The sequence below is a fragment of the Ursus americanus genome, chromosome 10 (genome assembly GCF_024610735.1).
Source record: "Ursus americanus isolate L20-20 chromosome 10, mUrsAme1.1.p, whole genome shotgun sequence".
Classification (NCBI taxonomy): Eukaryota; Metazoa; Chordata; class Mammalia; order Carnivora; family Ursidae; genus Ursus; species Ursus americanus.
Genome location: NC_142136.1, coordinates 59,617,424 through 59,641,803, shown reverse-complemented (window position 1 = coordinate 59,641,803; position 24,380 = coordinate 59,617,424). Strand labels below are relative to the sequence as shown.

Genomic DNA, 24,380 nt, shown 5'->3' with positions numbered 1-24,380 from the left:
GAAAGACAATTATCATATGGTTTCACTCATTTACGGAACATAAGAAGTAGGAAGATAGGTAGGAGAAGGAAGGGAAGAATGAAGGGGGGGTAAACAGAAGGGGAAATGAACCGCGAGAGACTATGGACTCTGGGAAACAAACTGAGGGCTTCAGAGGGAGGGGGATGGGGGATCGGGATAGGCTGGTGATGGGTAGTAAGGAGGGCACGTATTGCATGGAGCACTGGGTGTTATACGCAAGTAATGAATCATGGAACACCACATCAAAAACTAGGGATGTATTGTATGATGACTAACATAACATAATAAAAAATTATTATTAAAAGAAAAAAAAAAGATTTCTGATGACATGGCAATTCTTTAACACAATGGAAAGAGACCACTTCGGTTTTGTTTTTACCTCGAGCGGCGCCTGCAGTATCCCAACCAGCTGTTTGGCCAGCTGCATATGGTACTGGGTGCCAGAACCATAGGTCTCCCTGGTAACCGGGTTAGCTATTCCCATGCTCAGCAAATAGGATTTAAACCTGATGGTCTATAATCACAGAAGAAAATGCACAAAAAACCAAATAAGCAGCATTAGTCTCTCCACCCCGACATCTGAAATCTTTCTATCATAAGTTCACTTCCACTCAATTATTTCTATATCCACCATTTCTTCTACCTTGTTTCTATAGCATAAACTCTAAGAAAGTGGATTTCTAGTAGTTCCCTGCATAAAGCTAATTAATTCTTCTTCTTCCCTCTCCTGTCTCGATATTTCCTACTCCACTGACCTCACACGTTTGGTGTGAGAAGAGGTTTAGGTAACAACTGTGCTGTACTTAATGCCACAACCAAATGACAGAGCCAAAACCTTAGAAAGGAAAATGGCTGTGATCAAATTGTAGACAAATTTAATGAAACAAATATCAAACGTATGGATACGTATAAAACCACCACTCCTTACACATTTCAATCTCTCTCTTTTCCGCACCCCAAGAGAAGGTATTAAAGTATCTTTTAATCCTATTGGATGACTTTTTTTTTTTGAATACTTTCATATATCCACAAGCCATAAGAGAAATCACTACATTAAGAAAGAAACTGCTTGGGGCGCCTGGGTGGCACAGCGGTTAGGCGTCTGCCTTTGGCTCAGGGCATGATCCCGGCGTTATGGGATCGAGCCCCACATCAGGCTCTTCCGCTATGAGCCTGCTTCTTCCTCTCCCACTCCCCCTGCTTATGTTCCCTCTCTCGCTGGCTGTCTCTCTCTGTCGAATAAATAAATAAAATCTTTAAAAAAAAAAAAAAGAAAGAAAGAAACTGCTAACCCACCAAACATCACTGCATTATTTGTCTACTCCGGTTTCTAATGCCTTAAAAAGGGAACCTATTTACCTCATCTTCTGTGATGTCACCTTGCTTCTCTTTAATCTTATTAGCAATTGATTTTGATAACTCCACCATTTCCTTAGCCTGTCAAGAGAACAGCAAAAGACTGAAAAAAATCATGTCCCCAAAGTGTCTGCTAACTGGTAAGAATTCAATAGGTGTAAATTACACATACCTTGACCATCAGCTTGCTGAGGTCTTCAAAGGCCTGAAATGAGAAATGAGTTTTTGTTGGAATCTATCTAAAGCATTAAAATGTTTTACAGCAGTGAAGCACTCTACTTTCTTCCTTTAGACAAAAGTGTTTGAAAATTCCTTACAAATATCAATTTATATAAATATTTACGTAATAAACCTATCTTATTCTATGAATTTGGTTTAGCTAAGAAACCATACATTTTCCAAAACAAACTGCGAAAACAACTTTTCACATTTTCAAAGAGAAAACAGTTATTAGTGATTAAACAAACAAAAGGTGACATAAGTAATAAATTGTTCAGAAAATATTTTTTACTGTTCTTTCAAACGAGTAAGAAAATTTGTCACTGGCTTTTCCCAAAACCATTTCCTGACAGGAGGTCAAGAATCAAAGGCTTTTGTAAAGCTCTCCTGGTTGAAATGGCACTGTGCAGCTGCCGGAGTACTTCCTTGGGCACAATAATTTTGGCTTTCAGTAGCAGGTGTGATTTAACTGAAACTGAAAACCTCAGCCTTTAAATATTGAACAGATTATACTTGTAGGGGCGCCTGGGTGGCACAGCGGTTAAGCGTCTGCCTTCGGCTCAGGGCGTGATCCCGGCGTTCTGGGATCGAGCCCCACATCAGGCTCCTCCGCTAGGAGCCTGCTTCTTCCTCTCCCATTCCCCCTGCTTGTGTTCCCTCTCTCGCTGACCGTTTCTATCTCTGTCTAATAAATAAATAAAATCTTAAAAAAAAAAAAGATTATACTTGTAGCTTTGGATATAGCAGATATCACAAAAGAAAACCATTCAAATACCACCGAAAATACTTAAATAAAACTCATCAATAGTTTGATTTACTACAATGAATACCCACTTCAAAGTGGTCGTCAAACTTAACCAGACATATTTATAACAAATTTATTTCATATTGCCAACACTATACTTCCAGTGAAGAACGGCTTCCAAATGATGTGCACGGATGTTATTTTTTAAACCTATTAGGCAACTTATCATTAAGTGAAAAATCTTTTGGTCCATATAGAATAGTGGTCAACAGATTCTGATTAGTTCGTGCCCATCTTAATTACATGCAGAAAAGTATCCCCCATCTGCAAAAGGATTTTGCTAAAAGAATAGAGTGTTGTGTAAGATTCTTATGGCCAGACTTACTAAGGCTAATGCTGAAAACAAAGGGGAATGTGCACACACCTAACAGGAATTTCCTCAGATAAACAAAAGGCTGAAACACTGGATTCTTATCAGCAACAGCCAGCAGATGCAGGAAACCTTTTGTGGGAAACTCTGGGCACCAGCTCTGAGACTAAGTCAATTCTAACATTTAAATGGAAGGCAAATCACACACCAACCTGGTTTGCAAAAATAAAACACACAAACACTTTACACACTTAGATTCTTACTTTGAGTATACAAAATATTAATAGATTTCTCTTAGCTGTGTAAAGAAAACTAGCAAGACAGCACTTTTTAAAATTTTATGGTAAATCACTTTATATAAAAAATATGCTTAAAAGTAATAGTGGGTCCACACAGAATACAGAATACAGAAATTAGCCGTATTGCTTACAATCTGTAAAAAATAAATACAAATATTTGTGTCTTAAAAGAATTACCTATATTTTAAGTAATCATAAAACACGAAAGCTTCCTCACTTCTCTCTCTATTATTATTCTAAAATTTAGAATTAGCCAATTATCTAAAAATTAGATAAACTACCTCTAATAAAACTAAAGCAACATATGTACAAATGCAAAATAGATGCATTTGCCCGTTCTATTATTTTATCTGCCACTTTATAGAACCATCTATCCCTCTACCATATCTACAAATTTTCACTCAAAAAAATGGCATCTGCTCTAAAAATATCCTTGTAAGTTGATTTATAGCATTATTTCTTGCTTTCAGTCAATATTTTGGTTATTAGCTTCAGTAATTAATACATTCTTGAATTTTGTTTCAGTTTTTTTTTTTTTAACAGAGAGAGAGAGAGAGAGAGAGAGTGTGTGTGTGTGTGTGTGTGTGTGTACGCACGGGGAGGGGCATAGGGGGAGGGAGAAAAAGAATCCTAAACGGACTCCACACTCAGCCCAGAGCCTGATGCAGGGCTCAATCCCACAACCCTGAGATCATGACATGAACAGAAATCAAGAATTGGACGCTTAACTGACTGGGCCACCCAGGCATCCCGTTTCAGTTTTCTTGATTCTCTACCTTTATATATTCTGTTCCCTCTACCTGGATCCTCTTATCCCTACTAGTCATCTGCCAGTGCCTGCTAAACTTTCAGGCCATGACTGCCATTACATGGCAAAGACAGTGGCCATGATGCAGGAGGACCACACTTGTCTGCAAATCAGGAGACCTGAGTTCTCAGGACCCTGCTTCCGAATCCAGTCACTAGCTCTGAGAGGATTACTTCTCTGGATGGTAAGAACCCCTGTAATGCCAAAATGCCCGAACTTTACGAATTTAAAGATTCTGGGAAGACGGTGGCTATGGCGGCAAAGTTTTCGAATCTCTCCAAATCCCAATATAAAAACAGGGCAACTAGATCTCAAAACCAAAAATCCATAGGCGGCAGCTACTATAAAACTAAATGACAAGAGAGCCGTAAGAAACCTCAAGATACAAGCAGGTAGGGACGAACCACCAAGAGTCACAATATCTACATGCTATCAGCATCTAGGCAGGAGAAAGAAGTGGGAAGCAACAGGGCAAGTGATGGATTCGACAACAACAGAACCCCAAAGGAGCCCACAGGTAGTCGCTGGAAAGAGAGTCTAGCCAATGTGAGGACAGTAACTAAAACTGGGAGGGTTTTGCCTATGTCAATAGTGGGTGGGTATGAGGGGTCCTCAGGAAGGGCTGGCCCTCCAGACTTCCCTTCCAGAAGGGGATTCCACACCAGGGAGAAACCGCTAAGAGGACTCAAAAACTGAGCAAGATAAGAAGAAGAGAGGAAGGGGAAAAAAAGGTCCAGATAAAAACAGGGCAAGGGAATAGGGCCAGGAAATCAGAAAGCAAGCCACCACCTTTTTAACGCTGCAGGAACACAGCTGGAGAGTGAGCTCTGTGGAGTAAGACAAGCTACCCTACACTAGGCCTTCCTCTCAAAGTTCAGGAAAACCGATTTCACATGAAAAATAGCAATAGCAAAGTATCAAGGTCAAATGTCACACAAAGTTATTATGAGAAAAAAAGAAAATAAGGAGTAGAGTAACATTACAGACAATAAAAGCAAGCCGGAAAGACATGCTCACAGATCAGATCAAAATTTAACCTTTTATTTCAACATGAGCTAAAAGATGTTAATAAAATGGCACAAGCCACGAATGGACAAAATAAATCAGAAATGAAGTGACATGATTCAGGAAAGAATTTTTGAAAAAATCATTTCAGAAATAAAGACTATATTAGAACACAAGAATGAATAAACACAACAGTACCTTAAGAAAAACAACAGGTTAGAAAGAGGAAAATTTCTTCATAAAAAAGAAATGAAAGAGATAAAAAAGGTTTGAAAGTCGCAAAGCGGGGGTACCTGGGTGGCTCAATTGGTTAAGTGTCTGCCTTCCGCTCAGGTCATGATCCCAGGGTTCTGGGATCGAGTCCTGTGTCAGGCTCCTTGCTCAGCAGGGATCCTGCTTCTCCCTCTGCCTGCTGCTCCCCCTGTTGTGCTCTCTCTCTCTGACAAATTAATAAATAAAATAAAATAAAAAAAAAAAGAAAGTCGCAAAGGGTAAAGCAAGGCAGTAGAGCTGTAACGTACAGCTGACAGTCTCAGAAGAAAAAAAAATCAAAGCAATTATTAAAACTTATAAAATAGAAAAAAATCCCTGAAATTAAAAGAAACAATTTCTAGAACCAAATATTAAGAATATATTGTGTATCTGAAAATAACAACCCAGAATGACTAACACAACACATTCTAGTAAAATTACTGGGCTTTATAAAAAAGACGTATATTTTTGGAGAAAAAAAGCCTTTGGGCATCTTGGAAAAACAGCGACTTCTCAGGTAATGGCTGATTCCAGATCTGGGGCAGGAAATGTACAAGCTGGTCCTGGAACTTTAGTCACACCAAATAGTAAGGAAGCTATCAAAGTCTACCGGGTCACATCAAAAGCACTCAGGAGCCAACCTGAAGAGGCTCCCACTGGCCAAAGATGGGACAATGTGAGCTTTAAACAGGATAATAATTCTAATTGATTGATCAAAACCCATCAAATATGTTAAGATTTGTGAATTCATAATAATATGTAAAAAAATCTCTAATGCATTGCCATTGGAGGATGATAAGGAACCAATTTATTATCCTCATGATAAAGAAAAAGGCACTTATTCTGCCTTCCCTGTATGAACTATATCACTGAGTAGTCAGAGAAAAGATGAAGGGAAGCATGTCTTCAAAAGGTATTCCAACTAATAAAAAATAAATCCTAGAACATCACCAATTGTAACCACCAGTGAACCAGCAGAGCTATGCCACGAACACGAACGGCCGGTGCCACCATTAACAAAGACATGACGTGCCTTCTTAGCAAAGAACACAGCATCACGGCTAGTCTCCGCAAAGGGATCAAACACGAGTCTGATCAGGCCTCTAGACCCAGCTGCCAATTTGCAGGAAATACTTAGAGCTGAGGAACATACATAACTTTACCATAAATACGAGATCAGCAAAACCTAGACCATGGGCATTTAATAGATCAAAAGACCTTGGTTTCTCAATGATCTATATTCTCAATCTTGTGGGTCCAGAATTGGTAACATGGTGATTAATTTTATTTTATTTTATTTATTTATTTATTTTTTTTTAAAGATTTTATTTATTCGACAGAGATAGAGACAGCCAGCGAGAGAGGGAACACAAGCAGGGGGAGTGGGAGAGGAAGAAGCAGGCTCATAGCAGAGGAGCCCGATGTGGGGCTCGATCCCACAACGCCGGGATCACGCCCTGAGCCAAAGGCAAACGCCCAACCGCTGTGCCACCCAGGCGCCCCTAAATAACTACAGTGTTTTTCTCTTTTTTTTTTTTTTTAAAGATTTATTTATTTATTTATTTGACAGAGAGAGACAGCCAGCGAGAGAGGGGGAACACAAGGAGGGGGAGTGGGAGAGGAAGAAGCAGGCTCTTAGTGGAGGAGCCTGATGTGGGGCTCGAACCCAGAACGCTGGGATCACGCCCTGAGCCGAAGGCAGATGCTTAACCACTGCGCTACCCAGGCGCCCCAAGAAATCTGTAACTGGCTGTGATCAATTAATTGTAAACACCACTGCACTCGGACCAGCCAACATGGTGATTAATTTTATATGTCGACTTGACTAGATCATGAGATGCCCAGGTTCTCGATCAAACATGATTGATGGGTCTGTGAGGGTATTTCCAGGTGAGGTTAGCCGTTGAATTGGTAGACAAAAGCAGAACTGCCCTCCTCACGGCGGGTGGGCATCATCCAATCTGGGGAGGGCCGGAACAAAAGGCTGGAGGAAGGGAGAACTCACGCTTTCCCTGCCTGACTGGCTAACCTAAGACAGCAGTCTTACCCTCCCCTTGAACTGCACCTAAACTATCAGTGCTCCCGGTTCTCAGGCCTTCGGACTCAGATTAGAATTTCTATCACCAGCTTTACTGGGTCCCCAGCTTGCAGGTGGCAGACTGTGGGACTTTTTGGTCCCCACAATCACATGAGTCAATTCCTCATATTAAATGGCATTGTATATATATATAGAGAGAGAGAGGGATATAGTGATATCTACATCTGTATATCGATACTTATTTATCTCCTATTGATTGTTTCTCTGGAGAATCTTGATTAATACAGGTATCCCATAACTATTTGCACCTTAGACTTTATTTGATTGATATACGTCTTTGAAATTCTATGAATGGCTCTCGTCCATGGAATTTTACTTATAAACTAATATTAAAAACTAAAGAATTACTTCATACAGTCATTTCATAAAAAATCCAAGACCATTTTTATATAAACACAGGAAGACCAATAACACGTTCCGATGTAGTAGCTGCCGGCCAAATCTAACACGCATAACTGCTTTTCTTACCTAGACTTCTCTCCCTTTCACTTGCACTTCCTCAGATACGAGGAAGTGGCAGACACCCTGCAAAGCACATGGTCGGGGTTGTTTTCCTGGTGGAAGGGATAGGCTGGTCTGAGCCCTTCTTTCTTTTTTTTTTTTTTTTTAAAGATTTTATTTATTTATTTGAGAGGGAGAGAATGAGAGACAGAGAACATGAGAGTGGGGAGGGTCAGAGGGAGAAGCAGACTCCCCACAGAGCAGGAAGCCCGATGCGGGACTCGATCCTGGCACTCCAGGGTCAGGACCTGAGCCAAAGGCAGTCGCTTAACCAACTGAGCCACCCAGGCGCCCCCAGGCTGCACCTTTCTTACTGTGTCTGTCTCTGGTCCCTGAGCATCAGCGGCATAAAACTGTGTGGTGTCTGGCCAGGTTAACAGCCACAGAACAGCATTTTTCCCTCAACTAAGTTAACCAAACGTCCAAATAATTATACAGAGGACCGGGAATTCATTAGGAGTATTCTCCAATCAATTCCATCTAGGCTTTAAAATTTACACACAGCAATCCACAATGTTTTCTAACATCACAAAAAACAAATTTGAGTTTTGTTTTCATTTCTTGTTGGAAAAGGTTTTTAAAACATGGTTTGGCTAAATTATGCCAACCTGAAGAAGACCTGGAATAAGAGACTGTGCCTTCAGGCAAACTAAATATATTCTAATACACAGAATGGAATTAGTACAGCCACATCCAAAAGAATAAACACAAATGGCCAAAAAAGACAGCTGACCGGAACTTATGTATGAGTTACCTCAGAAATGTTTTTGTCTGTTTCTTTCCTTTTTTCTTCCAATTTCCTTTCAATGCCTACAATTCCTACAGCCCTTATTCTTCCTGGCTGAAAAACAAAAGTAGAAAATAAAACATACAAAATAGGAAGGACACACTCTTTTGCAACCCACCACAATGTGTTTTCAATGGCGGGAAGGGACGCACAAAGAACCAAAGAAAACCAGCATACGATTACATCTAGTTTCCTTTCAAAACATTTGTCAGTTTCTTGTCATACGTAATGATCCTCAAATCATTATTAAAAAACTAAACATACAATAAGTGGCATATTTTACTCTGGATTTTAGATACAAATTAAATTCATGTTTGTTCTTTGGCAAGCTATTATATATGTGTCAGATATTTAATAGGGTCTCAAACATGCAAGAAATTATAGTTAAAATTTCAGTATTTGACAGTTATTATATAAACTACCTTCACACATTGGAGGGTCTGTGCACGGTTGGCAGTTAATTTAGACTGGCCTGAAAAGCATCACCCAGAGGCATTGTCTGTTCTCTCAGATGCCACACTGATTATGAAGAACAGTGAAAGGAACCAAACTTCTACCACCCAACAATCACTCTGGTAAGTAGTCATTTATTTTTGCTAAGTGTCTACTGTCTGCAGAGCACTAAATTAGGTTCTGTGAAAATAAATGTTTAATCAGAATATCATTTATTTTGTTTCTGGAAAGTTCTATAATCACAGAAATCTTTTCCCTTAAAATGAAGATGCAAGTACAGAACCGAAAATATTGGATTAAGAAACAGTTTCGACAATACCTGGGGTCCTCTATTTGTTTGTAATGACTGAGAAACTGGCATATTCTCCCATCTTCTCTGTGTCATTTCCTCGGATAAACGCCTGTAAAACTGTTGTACACATATATACACTTTAAATGAGTCAGTCAGGTTATAGTATCCTCATACGAATCATTACTTAACATTTCTTTAGTTGAAAGGTCTGTTCAGTCATTTGCAACAAGCCGAGAACTCTCAGAAACATCAAAAGAAACCAAAGGAAGTTCTTTTCTTGGATCAGCTTCATAAAGCACAAAGGGAAAAAAAAAAAAAGAAAGAAACTGACCTTCTCTATAAAGTGAGCTATTCTCAACAGAGAGATGAGTGACAATGAATAAATAGACCTACTTTAAACAATCCGCATATGTGGATTGTTTTCAATCTATAGCGAAACAGATACAGTGCCAAGAAAAATATACAACCATTATCCATGAAGGAAGCAGAGAATAATTTGTCTAGTTAAAATGGGAAGCCAGAAATGAGGGCCAAAACATCCCTACAGTCACAAAAAATCAACTATATTGTTTAACTACAGTGAGAATGACTTCAGTTAGTCGCTTCTATTTGCTTAGTGCCTACTGTGTGAGGAGTGCTGGGTGACGTGCCACAGAGAAAACATAAATAATTTAGGGTATCAATGTGGAGATCCACACACACTCGTGACTGTCTGAAGAATACTTACGCAGTGACTTACTAATCAGAACCTGTAAACTATCGTACTATGGAGTACTTACGTGATTAGATTTGTGTGGAGTCAAGGAAGAAAGACTTCCTGACTTAAGGCCAGTGAGCTCTCAGATACTGAGATGCTTTTACACGTCACTGCAGTACACTCTGCCTTTCACCAAACCACTGACAACTTTACTAGTAGCCTAATGGCATGACTTAGCGTATTTCCAGCTTCTGCTTTTGCCTTGGGACCACACCCTCTGCCTTCCTGTTCCCACCAAAACCTAAACTTCATATCTTCTCCTGATAAGGCTTAAGATAGAAAAATTTTATTGTGAAAATATGGTGAAACCTGGTATGATGAACAATATCAATTTACATCATATTAACAAACCACCACCAAACACATGCAAGCACACCTTTCTAGGCCAGTTTTAGGCACGGAAAAGCCCACCTCAATCTGGCCGTGTTCTTTGAACGAGAGCTTGATGTAGGAGTTCTTACTGCTCTGGAACGGGCCGGGCTCTTTGCTGGCTGGAGCTGGGTGAAGATGAACCACTATTTTGGCACTAAAGAATAAATGTAATGAATTTAATTACCTTTTAAGAACCACTAATTCTATTTTCATAATTTTTCATATATTTAAGTTCACTTTTAAAATTCATGTAGAAACAAAGGGCATCCTGAAAGGAATCCTTTTAAACTGTTATTGAGTATTAATGAACCTTTCAAAAATACCTCTACTGACAGCTTATCAGCGCTGAACCAAGAAGTTCAAGTTACTAGCTCTATAGATCAATGAAAAATGTGGTTGCAAAAAAATAAGTTCAAAATAAGTTTGCAAAATTTGGGATAGTTCATTATTTTGGTTTATGATTAGGGTTTTCCACATACAGAGTTATCCCCAGAGGTTACCATGGGGCCTATAATTTCTGCCAAAGCATACTACCCTACTCATTTGAAAACAAAATGTGAAAACTTATCTGTGTAAAACCGGCCGGCTGACATTTTATTAAAACTCCATCCAAAACTAACATTCTACAGTATCATTTTTGGAAAATGCCACTCAATCAACAGAATGATCTAGAAGATAATCCAACAGCAAAAACAATTCTCAAAATGCTGCTGTGCTAGAAACACAAACTACCATAATCTTTATGACTACCATTATCTTCTGTGCTATTAAAAATACTATTATATTTGTTCAGTTTTACAAGCCTTTTTCCCCCAACCTGCTCAATAAACAATCTCCTTCCATAAATTAGCAAAACCAAAAAACCCGGTCAAAATACTTTGGATATGCAGCTTAGTTTTTTCTTCATGACCACATTATAGATTTGCCCATTTATTATCCTACTTTGTTTAGGTCCATATGATTGCCTAAATATCACTGTTAAATTAAAACACCATGTGTGGGGCCTCCTCAGTGTCATAAATGCTTTGATTAGTAAACTGGGGCTAGACTTGTACGAACCCTTCACCTATTTCTTTGTGGTGAACTTCTTTAAGTGAGGTGAGCAAATAAACCATGCACTCACAGTAACAGGACTGTCGGAAGGGAACTGTCAGGTAGAGTAACAGAATAGGACAATTAGGTTAAGGTGACTGAGCAAAGCATTACACAATCTTTAAAACTGAAAAACCTGAGCCTCACTATCAGATTTTGTCAAACGAAACTCAATGAAGAACTAAAGATTGCAAGACAAAACGAAGTTTACAAATCTCAAAGTAAGCAAAAAAGATCCAGGCCAATTTTTAAATATATTCATTTCACAAGCCATTCAATTACCATATTTCAAGTTTAAAAACCACCCAATCAGGGGCGCCTGGGTGGCACAGCGGTTAAGCATCTGCCTTCGGCTCAGGGCGTGATCCCAGCGTTATGGGATCGAGCCCTACGTCAGGCTCCTCCGCTATGAGCCTGCTTCTTCCTCTCCCACTCCCCCTGCTTGTGTTCCCTCTCTCGCTGGCTGTCTCTATCTCTGTCAAATAAATAAATAAAAAATCTTAAAAAAAAAAAAAACCCACCCAATCAGGGGCGCCTGGGTGGCACAGCGGTTAAGCGTCTGCCTTCGGCTCAGGGCGTGATCCCGGCGTTACAGGATCGAGCCCCACATCAGGCTCTTCCGCTATGAGCCTGCTTCTTTCTCTCCCACTCCCCCAGCTTGTGTTCCCTCTCTCGCTGGCTGTCTCTGTCTCTATCAAATAAATAAAAAAAATAAAATCTTTAAAAATAAATAAATAAAATAAAATAAAAATAAAAACCACCCAATCAAAGAAGCATCTTGGGATGAGACATGTTAAAATGTGAAACTATATGTACAATTTTGAAGCAATGAAATATGGTAATTGCTTGGGGCGAGGGAGCTGAGAACTAAAAAGAATATTTGAGAAACGTTAACCTGACGTATTATTAAATTCTTCCTCACTGGAGAGGTTTAAAAATAAGACACTAATGGGAAGGTAAATATTTTAAACAATTTTTGTTACGCAGTGTAAATTTCCTAGGAACACAGCAGAGGAAAATTCAAATGATCTGGAACACCTTCAAGTTTTACTTTGTAGAACTTAAGAAAAGCAATATACGCCAATATCGAATCATTTTGTTGTTACCTGAAACTCATACAATGTTATATGTAATTGTACCTTCATTAAAAAAACAAAAAACGAATAACTTAGTTAACATGGAAAAAGGGACAAGGAGAAAAACAGAAATTAGAGAAATAGCCCACTCTAAAGTCTGCGCTTTTATTACTCTTTTTAAAACGTCAGTTTCTTTTATGTCGAATAAACAATCTTGCCTGCTAGCTACAACATTATCATGAAGGCACGCACTGCATTCCCAGCGAAGTTCAATATGTCTCGCCTCTACTGAAGTAACTGTACTAAAGCTCGCAATGGGCCCGTAAGGAAAAAAAAAATTCTCATCAGCAATACTTGTTCATAAGTTGCCCTCAATTACATGCACTTAAAAGTAAAAGCCAGGATTTTCTATACTTGATTAAAAAGAAACATTTTAACGTGTGGCTTTAAACCAGGGTGATCACATGTCCTAGTTTGCCTAAAACCGTCCCATTTTACGCTTCCTTGGTCCAATTATAAACAGCACCCCCAGGGCGCCTGGGTGGCTCAGTCAGTTAAGCATCGGACTCCTGGTTTCAGCTCAGGTCATGATCTCATGGGTCGTGGGATCAACCGCCACATCCAAGCTCCTCGTGGGGCTCCGTGCTCAGTGGGGAGACTGCTTGAAAGATTCTCTCTCTCTGCCCCTCCCTCCAACGTGCTCACTCATGCTCTCTCCCTGTCTCTCTCTCAAACAAATAAATCTTTAAAAAAATAATGAAGTAAAATAAACAGCACCCCCTATTACTTTTATAAATGTCCTAATTTGGACAATAAATATTATGAAACTCTATTTAACACTGATATATGAAAATGTCAAAGTAGAGAAACTTAATGATCAACTAGACATATGAGTAAAATCAGTCATTTTTCTCAGATGAGTCACTTCTGATTTTAAGTACGAGATACACAGACATGTCAAAGCGAATGTTTATGGAAACGCATGCAATGACAGCTGGCCGACATTTATTTTGACTGAAGGATATTATAGTAAACCTTAGTACTTGCTTTGTGCTTTAGGAATGACTTCCATTGATCCATGAGTTTAATGTAGGAAACATCCTAGGGGAGCTCCTGACCAACGACTATTCTTTATAAAGCCCCAAAACACAATCATTAGATTCCTTCCCACATAGGAAGTCATGGCACAACAATAAATCTACTAAGTTGATAATAACAGCTTGACTGGAACATTTTTGTGAAAAAAGACTGCACTAGAGACACCTCACCTTTTCCCAATTCCAGCTGCCTGTTCCTCAATGAACACAATCTGGGAAAGAGGAATGGCCATGCAGCACTCCTAGAAGGAAATCAACACAAAACATGATTCATGAGACTCTGTGTCAGAAATCCTTATTTTATAGTATTTAATACAATGTCATGCACCTTTACTTAATAATAAAAACAATTTAAAAAACTGTAAAATGATTTTATTCCTTAAATAACCTGAAAGAAAAATGGAATGAAAATAGTACTGTGGTAGCATTTTGCCACATGGAAGAACAGAAGAGGTTTAAAAGCCACTGTAACTACCTTTGTTTTCACAGTAGATACATCTTTTTTAAAGTAGTATTTATACGAAACCTTTTTATATGTAAGATATCCTTATATGGAAAAAAACAGAACAGGTAAATCAAAACAACTTTAAGGAGTGTGCTATACAGGTGATTTTTTTTTTCTTTTTAATTTTCTACACTCACTATTTTTAACAGAAAATACTAACATCAGTTCCCTTTATTAGCATATTTAATTTTAAGCTATTGTAAATGACTGGCATTTACTAGCTCTAAGGGTTTCTAAATTAGCCTCTTTATATGATAATCAAAAAATGATACTAAGATTTAATTTATAAGCATATGTTTTAAGGACACCTATCCTTCCAAAAAAGACTTTTTCCTAAATATATACTTCTTTTAAAAGAATTAGACACCATCAACAGTTGTAAGGTATGTGTTACCAACAGGGGCAATAGCACCACTAACGGAGCAAAGACTGATTCTTGGGGGCCAAAAAGAGTCAGATTTTGCAATAGGTAGTGGCCTTTCAAAGAGCCTCAGTACAGTATACAGTTTGCCTATAAAATTATAATTTCATGGTGGAGGGGGCAGCAATTATGAAAATAACATAGATTGCTTATTTTACTGGCAACACCAAAATTTATACACATATACGTTTCAAGTTAAAGCTCTTTGGAATTAAAATAGCTTTATACATATAACTTGTTCTCTCTTCCTGGAAACGAAAAAAACCAGGGAGGTTTCTCCTCTTGCGGAGCGACTTAGAGGCCAGTCCTCTCAATATCTAGGTAAAAGCATGTACTTCCCAGCAGACCTATCCTTCCAGAGTCTCAGAAATAGGTTGTTCTGAGGACCCCTGACAACGATTGGGAGAAATATTCCCATTACACACAGAACATTCAGGTATGGGGCAGGTTCTGATTGATGTTTAAAAGCAGGAGTGACCATGATTCTCTCTCTCTATTCAGCAACTATAGACTTTTCTGGAGCTGAATGAGGGACAACCCCTAACTCCTCTATCTGCACTCCATTCAGAGAGATCACATGAGACACACTATTTTAACATTCTGAAAATGGAAATTTATTCCATTTCTTAGTTTTAACAGAAAAAAGAAAGAAGAAAGAAAGAAAGAAAGAAAGAAAGAAAGAAAGAAAGAAAGAAAGAAAGAAAGAAAGAAGAGAGAAAGAGAGAAAAAAAGAGAAAGAAAGCTGGGCGCCTGGGTGGCTCAGTCGTTAAGCGTCTGCCTTTGGCCCAGCGCGTGATCCCAGGGTCCTAGGATCGAGCCCCCCATCAGGCTCCTAGGATCGAGCCCCCCATCAGGCTCCCTGCTCCACTGGGAGCCTGCTTCTTCCTCTCCCACTCCCCCTGCTTGTGTTCCCTCTCTCGCTGGCTGTGTCTCTCTGTCAAATAAATAAATAAAATCTTTAAAAAAAAAAAAAGAAAGAAAGAATGAAAGGACTTCAGTGATTTAAAACCTAGAACAGGGTTTTTAAAAACCCTTTATCTTACATGATTTTTCTGATCTCTCCAAATTAGTCGGTGTGTACTAAGAAGGAGGGTCCCAGCATCAAATTTTATCTAGAAAGACAAGATTGTCACAAAACATTAATGATGTATCACTTAATGTGGTCCAGATTTTCTTCCTTATGAATTATACAATAGTAAGTTAATCATATAAATAAACATTTGAGAATTAGGCTTACCACAAATTAAAGAAAAGCAATGCTGCACATTTTATAAGCTTGCACGCACGCGCGCTCTCTCTCTCCACACACAGCCTTAATAAATTAGGAAAAAATTGCCAACAACCTAGGTGTGTAACAACAGGGTAGTAGTTAAATCAAGCATGATACATTCATACTGTGGAATCCATGCAGAGGTTAAAAAGAATGAGGCAGAGCTGCATGGACTATCACAGAATTCTATGACAGAGTTAGTGGGGAGGAGAGAAAGCAATTTATATCATATCACATATAATGTAATCAGATAGATAGAGATGATCTCCATATCCCCCAAACTACATTGTGAGATATATACATGTGTATATATATATATACACATACACACATAAGCAGTAGGAAAAGACATCCACTTCATTATTGATTGCATTTTTTACCATGAGATTGAATTTGTGTATAACTCATATAATTTTTTAAAATAATTTTTAAATAATAAGAAAATAAACACAAACACATACAAAAATAAGTGTGGCTAGAGAGTCAATCAATGGCACTAGGACAACTCAGTTGCCCAGTAGAGAATAATAATAATAATAATAATAATAATAATAATAATAATAGTAACAATGTTGGATTTATAGCTAATATACTGCACCAAAATAAAGTCTAGATCAAATATTAGAGTCAAAATATTATAAAAGTATAGAAAAAAATCACAAGAGAGTTTTCTAAATAATCTAAGAACAGAGAAGGTCTTTCAAGGAAAACACTAAGCCCTTTAGCATTAGAGGCAAAGATTTATATATTGAACTCCACACACATGCACACAAATTCCTCATGGCAAAAACCACCGAGGACAAAGATGGCAGACTGGGAAAAATAACTGTAACTCACATCAGAGACAAAGGGTTAATTTCCTTAATATGTAAAGTACTCTTACAAATCAATTTTTAAAAATAGCCTGTAATCCATTAGAGAAATGGGCAAAGACTATTAACAGAAAGTTCACATAAAAGGAACTACAAATGACTCTTAAACACATCAACAGACAGCCAACCTCACAGATAACAAGAAACAAGCAAATTAAGAGAACATCAGGACACCCCTTCATCCAGGAGATTGGCAGAGGCCCTGAAAAGCTTGATAACACTGCCAGTGAAGTGTTGGGGAAATAAACATTCGCACACATTGCTGGAGGGACCATCTCCACGGAGGGCGATGTATTAATATCTATCAAAAATACAAACACACGTATCCTTTGATCTGGTGATTTCACTTTTAGGAATTTATCCTACAGATGAATTCGCACATGTGCATAATGATATACTACTAAGGTATTCATGCTCTTTGCGAAAAGCAAAATATAGTAAACAAGTTAAATGTCCAACGAGAAATGTACATCCAATGAATGAACTGCTACTCAGTTGTTAAAAAGAATGAGGAGACTCTTTATCTACATATGGCATTCAATAAAATCTAAGGTGCCATTATCAAATGCATCCTGATTCCAGTTGTTAAAATGTGTGCAGGGAGGGGGAGATGGGCATTTAGAACTGATGAAATATGGTAAATTCTCCACACAGATTAAGTGAAAAAAAAAAAAAAAAAGCAAGATTTGGAACTTTGTATGCATAGTATATTACAAATTTACATTTTAAAAAAGGAAACACAATTTACTTTATACAAATACCTATGCATGACACCAATGCACAGCTCTCTAGAATGATACACCGGTGGCCTCTGAGGGGGAACTGGGTGACAAAGAGACAAAGGTGAAAGGGAGACTTTTAACTTTATACTTTTTGTGATTTTGGGATTTTTGTCATGGGATTGCGTCACCTACTCAAAATATAAATGTAAAAAATGTTTTTAAAAACTATAATACAATCACACACACAAAAAAAATACCAGCTATATCTTTAGGACCAAACTCTTAATCCTCATCCTTTGTTATTATGCATTGAAAATTATACAAATAAGCAAATTTGAGAGTTGGAACCCAAGAGATAATATATCAAATCCCTTCATTTCTTTTAAAATCAAGAAATATACTGGAAGCTTCTATTAACTCTAATTACTAGGAAGTAGAATTTGTTATAAGGTAGGACTTGCTTGTATCCTTTTGAGGAGTAATTAGTTATTTCAAAAGTTATAAGACTGGTCCCATTTTAAGGCCATCTTAAAAGACAAACTCAGATGGGGAAGGAGGCGGTGTGGGCAAAATGGGGGAAGACGAGTGAGAGATAGAGGCTTCCGGTTATGGAATGAATGTCATAGGAATAAAAGGAATATAATCACTGATACTGCATTGGGACAGATGGTGGCTACACTTGTGATGAAAACACCATAATGTACAAACTTGTCAAATTGCTATGTATGTTGTACACCCCAAACTAACGTAACATTGTGGGTCAACTATATTCGAATTAAAAAAATTGTTTAATTAAAAAAAAACTCAAAGGAAAGCATTTTCATTAGGGTCCAGTTTATTACAAATAATCCTTTTGAGTTTAAAATAATGTGGTTAAGGGGCGCCTGGGTGGCACAGTGGTTGGGCGTCTGCCTTCAGCTCAGGGCGTGATCCCCGCGTTATGGGATCGAGCCCCACATCAGGCTCTTCCGCTATGAGCCTGCTTCTTCCTCTCCCACTCCCCCTGCTTGTGTTCCCTCTCTCGCTGGCTGTCTCTCTCTCTCTGTCAAATAAATAAATAAAATCTTTAAAAAAAAAAATTATGTGGTTAAAAATGTCTGTCAAGTGAATAACCAATTAGAACATTGTTACATAGCATTCAGTAAAAATAATCATGAATTTAATTATTCATGCAAATCGACATTTAATATATTACAAGATATTTATATTAACAAAGAAAAAGTAGGTTTCAAAGTAGTATACATAGCGTGATTACGCACACACACACAAACACACACAGCCACAAACAGAGAATGTGCCAAAAGTAATTGTTTATGGGTAGTAGGATTACTGATTATTTCAGGTTTCTTCTTTTGGCTTACCCATATTTAACAACTTTATTATTTGTCTAATGAAAAAAAAATAAAAAATGTGTTACAGACATATATAACTTCGTGTAGTCTGAAATGTGTATAAATTATTTTTTGTTAAACATACACAGAAACACTTTTTCTGTCAAAAAACTCCCTGTATAATAAACAAACACTTTTTCTGTCAAAAAACTCCCTGTATAATAAACAACCAATCCCCTTTTTAATATGAATTTTTAAAAATTATTTTCTAAGAGTAAGGTATGACTATATTAGTAATATGTTAGTCATTATCAATACGGTTAACAAGCTTTAACGGTAAGAGGCCTACTGAGCCGTCTAGTTTAAATACACTCTGTGAGAGATCATTCCACAAAAGTACTTCAAACCCTCCGAGAAAAGACTTGATGAGTTCCATGTTTTCTACTGAATCAGAACTAAAACACACATACTCCTGGCACTTAATTCAGCCTGGCTTCAAATGTTTATGCAAAACCAAATAATTGAGTTTAAGAGATTTTAAAAACCTCTTTTTTGTCAATGAGTAAGATTTCCCTCTTCCAAAAACAACTATTTTATCAACTTGAGAGTACACAATGCTGCATTACAGCATAACAGTTCTGATTAAGAAAATGCATTTTCTCTTACTGGAATTCAAGCATAAGGATGTGAATTTAAAGCTGAAGACAGAGTATATTCCATTGCTATGTTAATTAACAATGTGCAAACGTAAAATGCTGCTGCTCTAAGCGAAGAAATTGTGTAATACTTCCCTTCAGGGATTCCAAGGGATTACGAGCTAAACCTGATAGACAAGTTCAGGCTGGTTTGCTCCTGCCACTCAGAGCTAGAATAATTTTAACTACTTAAAGGTTGATCTAACTTAGGCATTTGCTGGATAAGCTCTTACCCTGTTTTATTAGTTAACATTTTTCTGTTATAAAAGTAATACACTGTTGAAAATCTGGAAAAAAAAATTTAAGTCTAAAAAAGAAAACGAAATCACTCGTAATCATACCAACCAGAGAGTGTGCGTGTGTATACACACACCATGCACAAATGTATATATATGTATATATGTATACGTGTGTGTATGTGTGAATAATCTTTACATAAAATGAAGCCATTGTATTTATCGTTTTATAACTTGCCTTTTTCAATTGGCGGCCTATCCTTAGCAATTCCTCGTGTTGATTAAGGCATGTCATATTTAATTAACAAAACCCTATGGCGGACATTCAGACTTCTTCCAATTTTCTGTATACGGAATAATATAGAATACATATACGAATGCTGAGATGAGCAGCCTCGCTCATCGTATTTTTATGCATCTCTGATTATTTCCCAGGGGTCAATTCCTCAAAGCAAAACACCCAGCTGAAAGAAAAGAAACGTTTTCCAAGTCTCCCAGTATATGCTGCCAACTTGCCACTTTAGACACTGCTAACCTGCTTTCATTATATTTTTAAATTAGCTGAGACTATAGAAGCTTCTGTGAATTTAAACAAATGACCTGTCTTCGCTGCTTAAGAAAACAACATACTATCCCAGTCATAATGGGCCCATGAAAACTCAGCCTGTAGAAACAGGCAGGCACGCACTTATTCACAAGAGACGCTCGGGTGCTCGGGCGGTGGGAAAAGCAGTCTACTGCGCCTCCACCAAATACGAAGTGTGTGACCTCAGAGAGGTCGCAGTTTCCTCAGCTATCAACTATGAGCCTCTGGGTCTTCATCTTTGGGAGTAGCCACTATATTAAACGTTACATAAAGAGTCTGGCCCTGGTGACTGCTATATTCGGGAAGCATTGTGGCACAGCGGACAAAGGGCAGGCTTTGGGAGTCTGATCAATGGAGATTTACCTCCTGTCTCTCCTGCTAACTAACTCTGCGTGGGCAAGTCACTTTCTAAGAGTTATTTTCTTGTCCATAAAATACTCACCAAATATGCCCACTGAGAGGATTAAATGAGATTTACGTAAAGCTCCTGGCACATAGTAGGTGCTCTAATTATTCAGGTCTTTCTTTTTTTTTTTTTTAAGGTGTTTCACACCCACAATGAGCCAAAGATACAAAGAGGAGTAAGGCACAGTTTCTGCCCTCCAGGAGCGACCGCCTGATCGAGTCCACAGCCACGCGCACGCTTGCCTCAGCAATGTGTTGGGATGCAAAGCTGTGAAGGCTGAGTAGACCGGCCTGGAGTGTGCCCTAGCCCAAGGGATCCGGTGGAAGATATTGAAAGAGAACTGGACCAGATCTGGAGGCTGATATGAAGCTTCCTAGAGTCTTCAGACTATATGAGGTCTGGAAGCCTTCCAGCAGGTGCAGGAAGCCAGGACATGAGACTTTCCCCCAGGAATCAGTCTAGCCCTCAGCCACCCTGGGGACAGCCAGCCCGTGACTCATCAGATGCAGCTCAGGGACCACAGTGGTGAGCAGGCTTGTCTTAGAGCTCTGCTTCAATTTCAGGACACCTGCATCCCTCCCTCACTACCCTCAGCTTTTGGAACAGCTAAGAATTCCTCAGTGGATCCTAGGGTCTTAACTAAATTTTTCCCAATACTTCTTTATTAAACCTCTGATAACTATATCTACTTGTCCACGAAAAGAAGAAAAAAACTTAAAAGGAAACACTAGAATACACTGGTTTAGCAATGGTTTTTCATATACAGGTACTGCTAGTTTTGACTTTTTATTGTCACAGTTGTATTATGTGCCAGCCAAGATGTTCCTAATTTGCATATTGGAATTACACAGAACAGAGTATGGTGCCCTGCAAAGGTGGACTTCACAGCAGGGACTGTCTTTAGTGGAGTCTCTGAACACCAATCTACGATTGCATTCAGTTCTGAGAGGGAGGCATAACCAAACCGGCTGAGAGAGGGGAATTTGATTATGCTTCCCATTTAAAACAGTTCCAAAGGTTGTAATCTTGGTGCAAAAAAACATTCAGCTTGTCACTCCAACCAAAAGATGCAAACCCAATTTGAGATCAAGTTAATGAAAGTGCTGAGGCAGGATATCGAGTAAATCCAAGCAAATTATTTGAAGACAAAGACCTTGACTTGATAATGGAGGCAGCACAGTACATGGAAAATACCCTCAGGGAGGCAGAACACCTGGGTCCCATGTCATGTCAACTGTGCCCCTGGATAGCTGGGTAACCCCTGCCCTCCATGACCGAGGAGGAAGGAAGTCTCAAGCTTCTGCAGGTACCGACCAGGAAAAGCTAGGGGTCAAGGAACAAACGCAAAGTACATAAGGAAGTTTCATTAACTTCCACAAAGTTTGTTTCATTAACAAAACCACAAAAAAGAAGTGGCAGCAAGTGAAAACTTCTGGAAAATATAAATGCTGGTGAATGAACGGGTTTTTAACATGTTTCTGATTCCAGCTTATACATTTCATCCAGAGGAGGTTACTAATTTTGCAACAGCTCTCCAACCGGTCTTAAGGGCTAACTTGCCTCAACCTTATGCCCTCCTTGCTGGGCTGACCTAAGTCCCTTGGTGTGCAGAACTACCTACTTCCCTTGAGACTTGCAGACTACTGGCCTTGAGGAGTGGACCAGACTTTCTCAGAAAATAAAACCTGACTGCATTGGAAAACAGCTGCGGCTGATGCCAGCGAGACTGTTCACCTCGGACTAACCGCCAGGGAACCTGCTTCTCCTGCACGGAGCACCCCGCCCTTTCCCCCCGCCTTTCCCTTTAAGCCCTTCCGGCTTGCCCTGGACGGGGAGGATGGTCCTTGGGACGTTAGTCCACCGTCTTCCCAGGTCGCCCGCTTCCTGAATTAAGCAGCCTGTCCTTTCCCCGCAGCACCCGTCTCCGGAGTACGGATCTTCCCGCGGGGTGCAGCCCCAGCCGAGGTGGAACCGGCTTCCCCGGCGGGAACAGTGGGACGGAAGTCTGCACCGAACGCTCACAATGGGAACACTTCTCTCCAGATGCAATCGCATCTCCTAAGGTTTATGCCTGGATGACAAGGCACGGCCTACCACGTCACTTAACAAAACAAACGCTCTAGACTCCTTTCTAAAGTCATTCCAGGGGGAAAAAAAAAGGCGGGGAGGGGGGAGAGCCTTGAGAAAGGCGTCCCGGGGAGACCCGGACACGCTTCTCAGAAACCCCTGCAGGGCACTCCCGCCCGCTCGGCGGCGCAGACCCCACGCACTCCGGCCGCACCCCTCTCACCGAGGCACCCCGAGTCAGGACGCCGGGCAAACGCGGCACTGGCCCAGCGCGGGCGCTGTCACCACGCCCGATCCGGGGCCGAAGGCGCAGGCACCCGGACACACGTCGGCCGTCCCCGCCGCTCCCTGAGCTCGGCCGCCCGAGCGCCGCGGGGTGGGGACCCGACGCCGGGACGGGGAAGCCCCGCAGGCCGGCCAGACCGCGCGCCGTCCCGGAGGCCGCCCCTACCTTCTCCTCGCCGTCGTAGATGCGCACCCCGCGCTGCTGGATCACCAGGGTCTCGTTGATCTCCAGGAGGCCGCTGGTCCACACGAAGCGGTCCATGGCCGCCAACAGGCCGGCCTCCGCCGCTCGCCCGCGCCGGCGCTCGGGGGCGACCAGCCGAGTGCTGGACAGCCTGCGGCGCCCCCTGGCGGCAGGCGGGGCGGAGGCCGGGCGGGGAGGGCGCCCGGGACCGTGGGGTCGTGCGTGGAGCGCCCCCTGGCGGTCGGTCCGCCTGTAGCCCGGCGGGAACGTCCGTCCCATCCTTTGTCCAGATCCGGCGCAGACCCGGAGCTTACCCGGGACTTTGAGGAAGGCCAGGCCGCACGCTGGCCCTCCTCACTGTGCATTATTCTTGCATATTTGTGCCGTTTCCTTGTCAGTGTCCAGCGTGTTGCCACGTTCATGAAAGCTTGTAGATAATTCTACTGTAACTTTTCTTTTCAAATAAAGATGTATGGCCTGAACTGTTTTTTTACACAGCTGCCAACAGTATGAGAAGTACTATTTTGTGCCCCTCTTTCTTCCCCATTAAGATCATTTTCATTTAAACATTTTCAGTGTCAACAAGAACCTCATGTATTTACTCTAGACAATATTTTAATATATAGATCTTTCATAATTTACCTCTGTGTTGGTCCCCACAAACCGGTCCATGGTTGCCGATAGCACCTGCTGGGCTTCTGTCGCTGCCCCTTTCATTTTATTTACATCTTTACATTATAAATAGAGCACCTGTATATGTATTTCTACAACTGATGTATTTTTGGTGCTTTAGGATTATTTTCTTAGAGTGTCTTCCCAAAACAAAATTAGTGCTTTAAAGAGTTTGCACACATTTTAGACAGCTTGCTACATACTGGGAACTGATTTAACAAGGATGCAGTGCCACCTGCAAATTGGTCTTTTTCCCAGGCCGAATAGTTCTGTCCACATTAGACATTATCATTTTTGTTATATTTGCTGCTTGACAGGGATTTTGTTCTTTTTTTTATTTGTTTACTGATGAAGTTATTTCCCAATACCTTTTAATCAAAAGAAAAACATTTTCTTAAGTAGGCTCCATGCCCAACTTGGGGCTTGAACTCACGACCCTGAGATTAAGAATCACATGTTCTAGTGACAGAGGTGTTGCAGTCAAAAGAAAATCTTGTCCTGAATAATCACTAACACCATGTGAAGTTG

The 24,380-nt window shown here is 40.0% G+C and overlaps 1 protein-coding gene across 1 annotated transcript in view; it reads right to left on the bottom strand.

Moving 5' to 3' along the window:
• VPS36 (vacuolar protein sorting 36 homolog) overlaps nt 1–23,324 on the bottom strand; it is a 31,956-nt gene extending 8,632 nt beyond the window's left edge. Inside the window, exons 1-9 of the mRNA XM_045796895.2 lie at nt 23,163–23,324; nt 15,570–15,638; nt 13,772–13,842; nt 10,375–10,489; nt 9,234–9,323; nt 8,429–8,515; nt 1,550–1,582; nt 1,381–1,458; nt 401–535 (exon numbers count right to left, since the gene is read on the bottom strand). Of these exons, the coding sequence (XP_045652851.1) occupies nt 401–535; nt 1,381–1,458; nt 1,550–1,582; nt 8,429–8,515; nt 9,234–9,323; nt 10,375–10,489; nt 13,772–13,842; nt 15,570–15,638; nt 23,163–23,258 (774 nt within the window). The 5' untranslated portion in view covers nt 23,259–23,324. The remainder of the gene's footprint in view (nt 1–400; nt 536–1,380; nt 1,459–1,549; nt 1,583–8,428; nt 8,516–9,233; nt 9,324–10,374; nt 10,490–13,771; nt 13,843–15,569; nt 15,639–23,162) is intronic.
• Between the last annotated feature and the right edge of the window lie 1,056 nt (nt 23,325–24,380).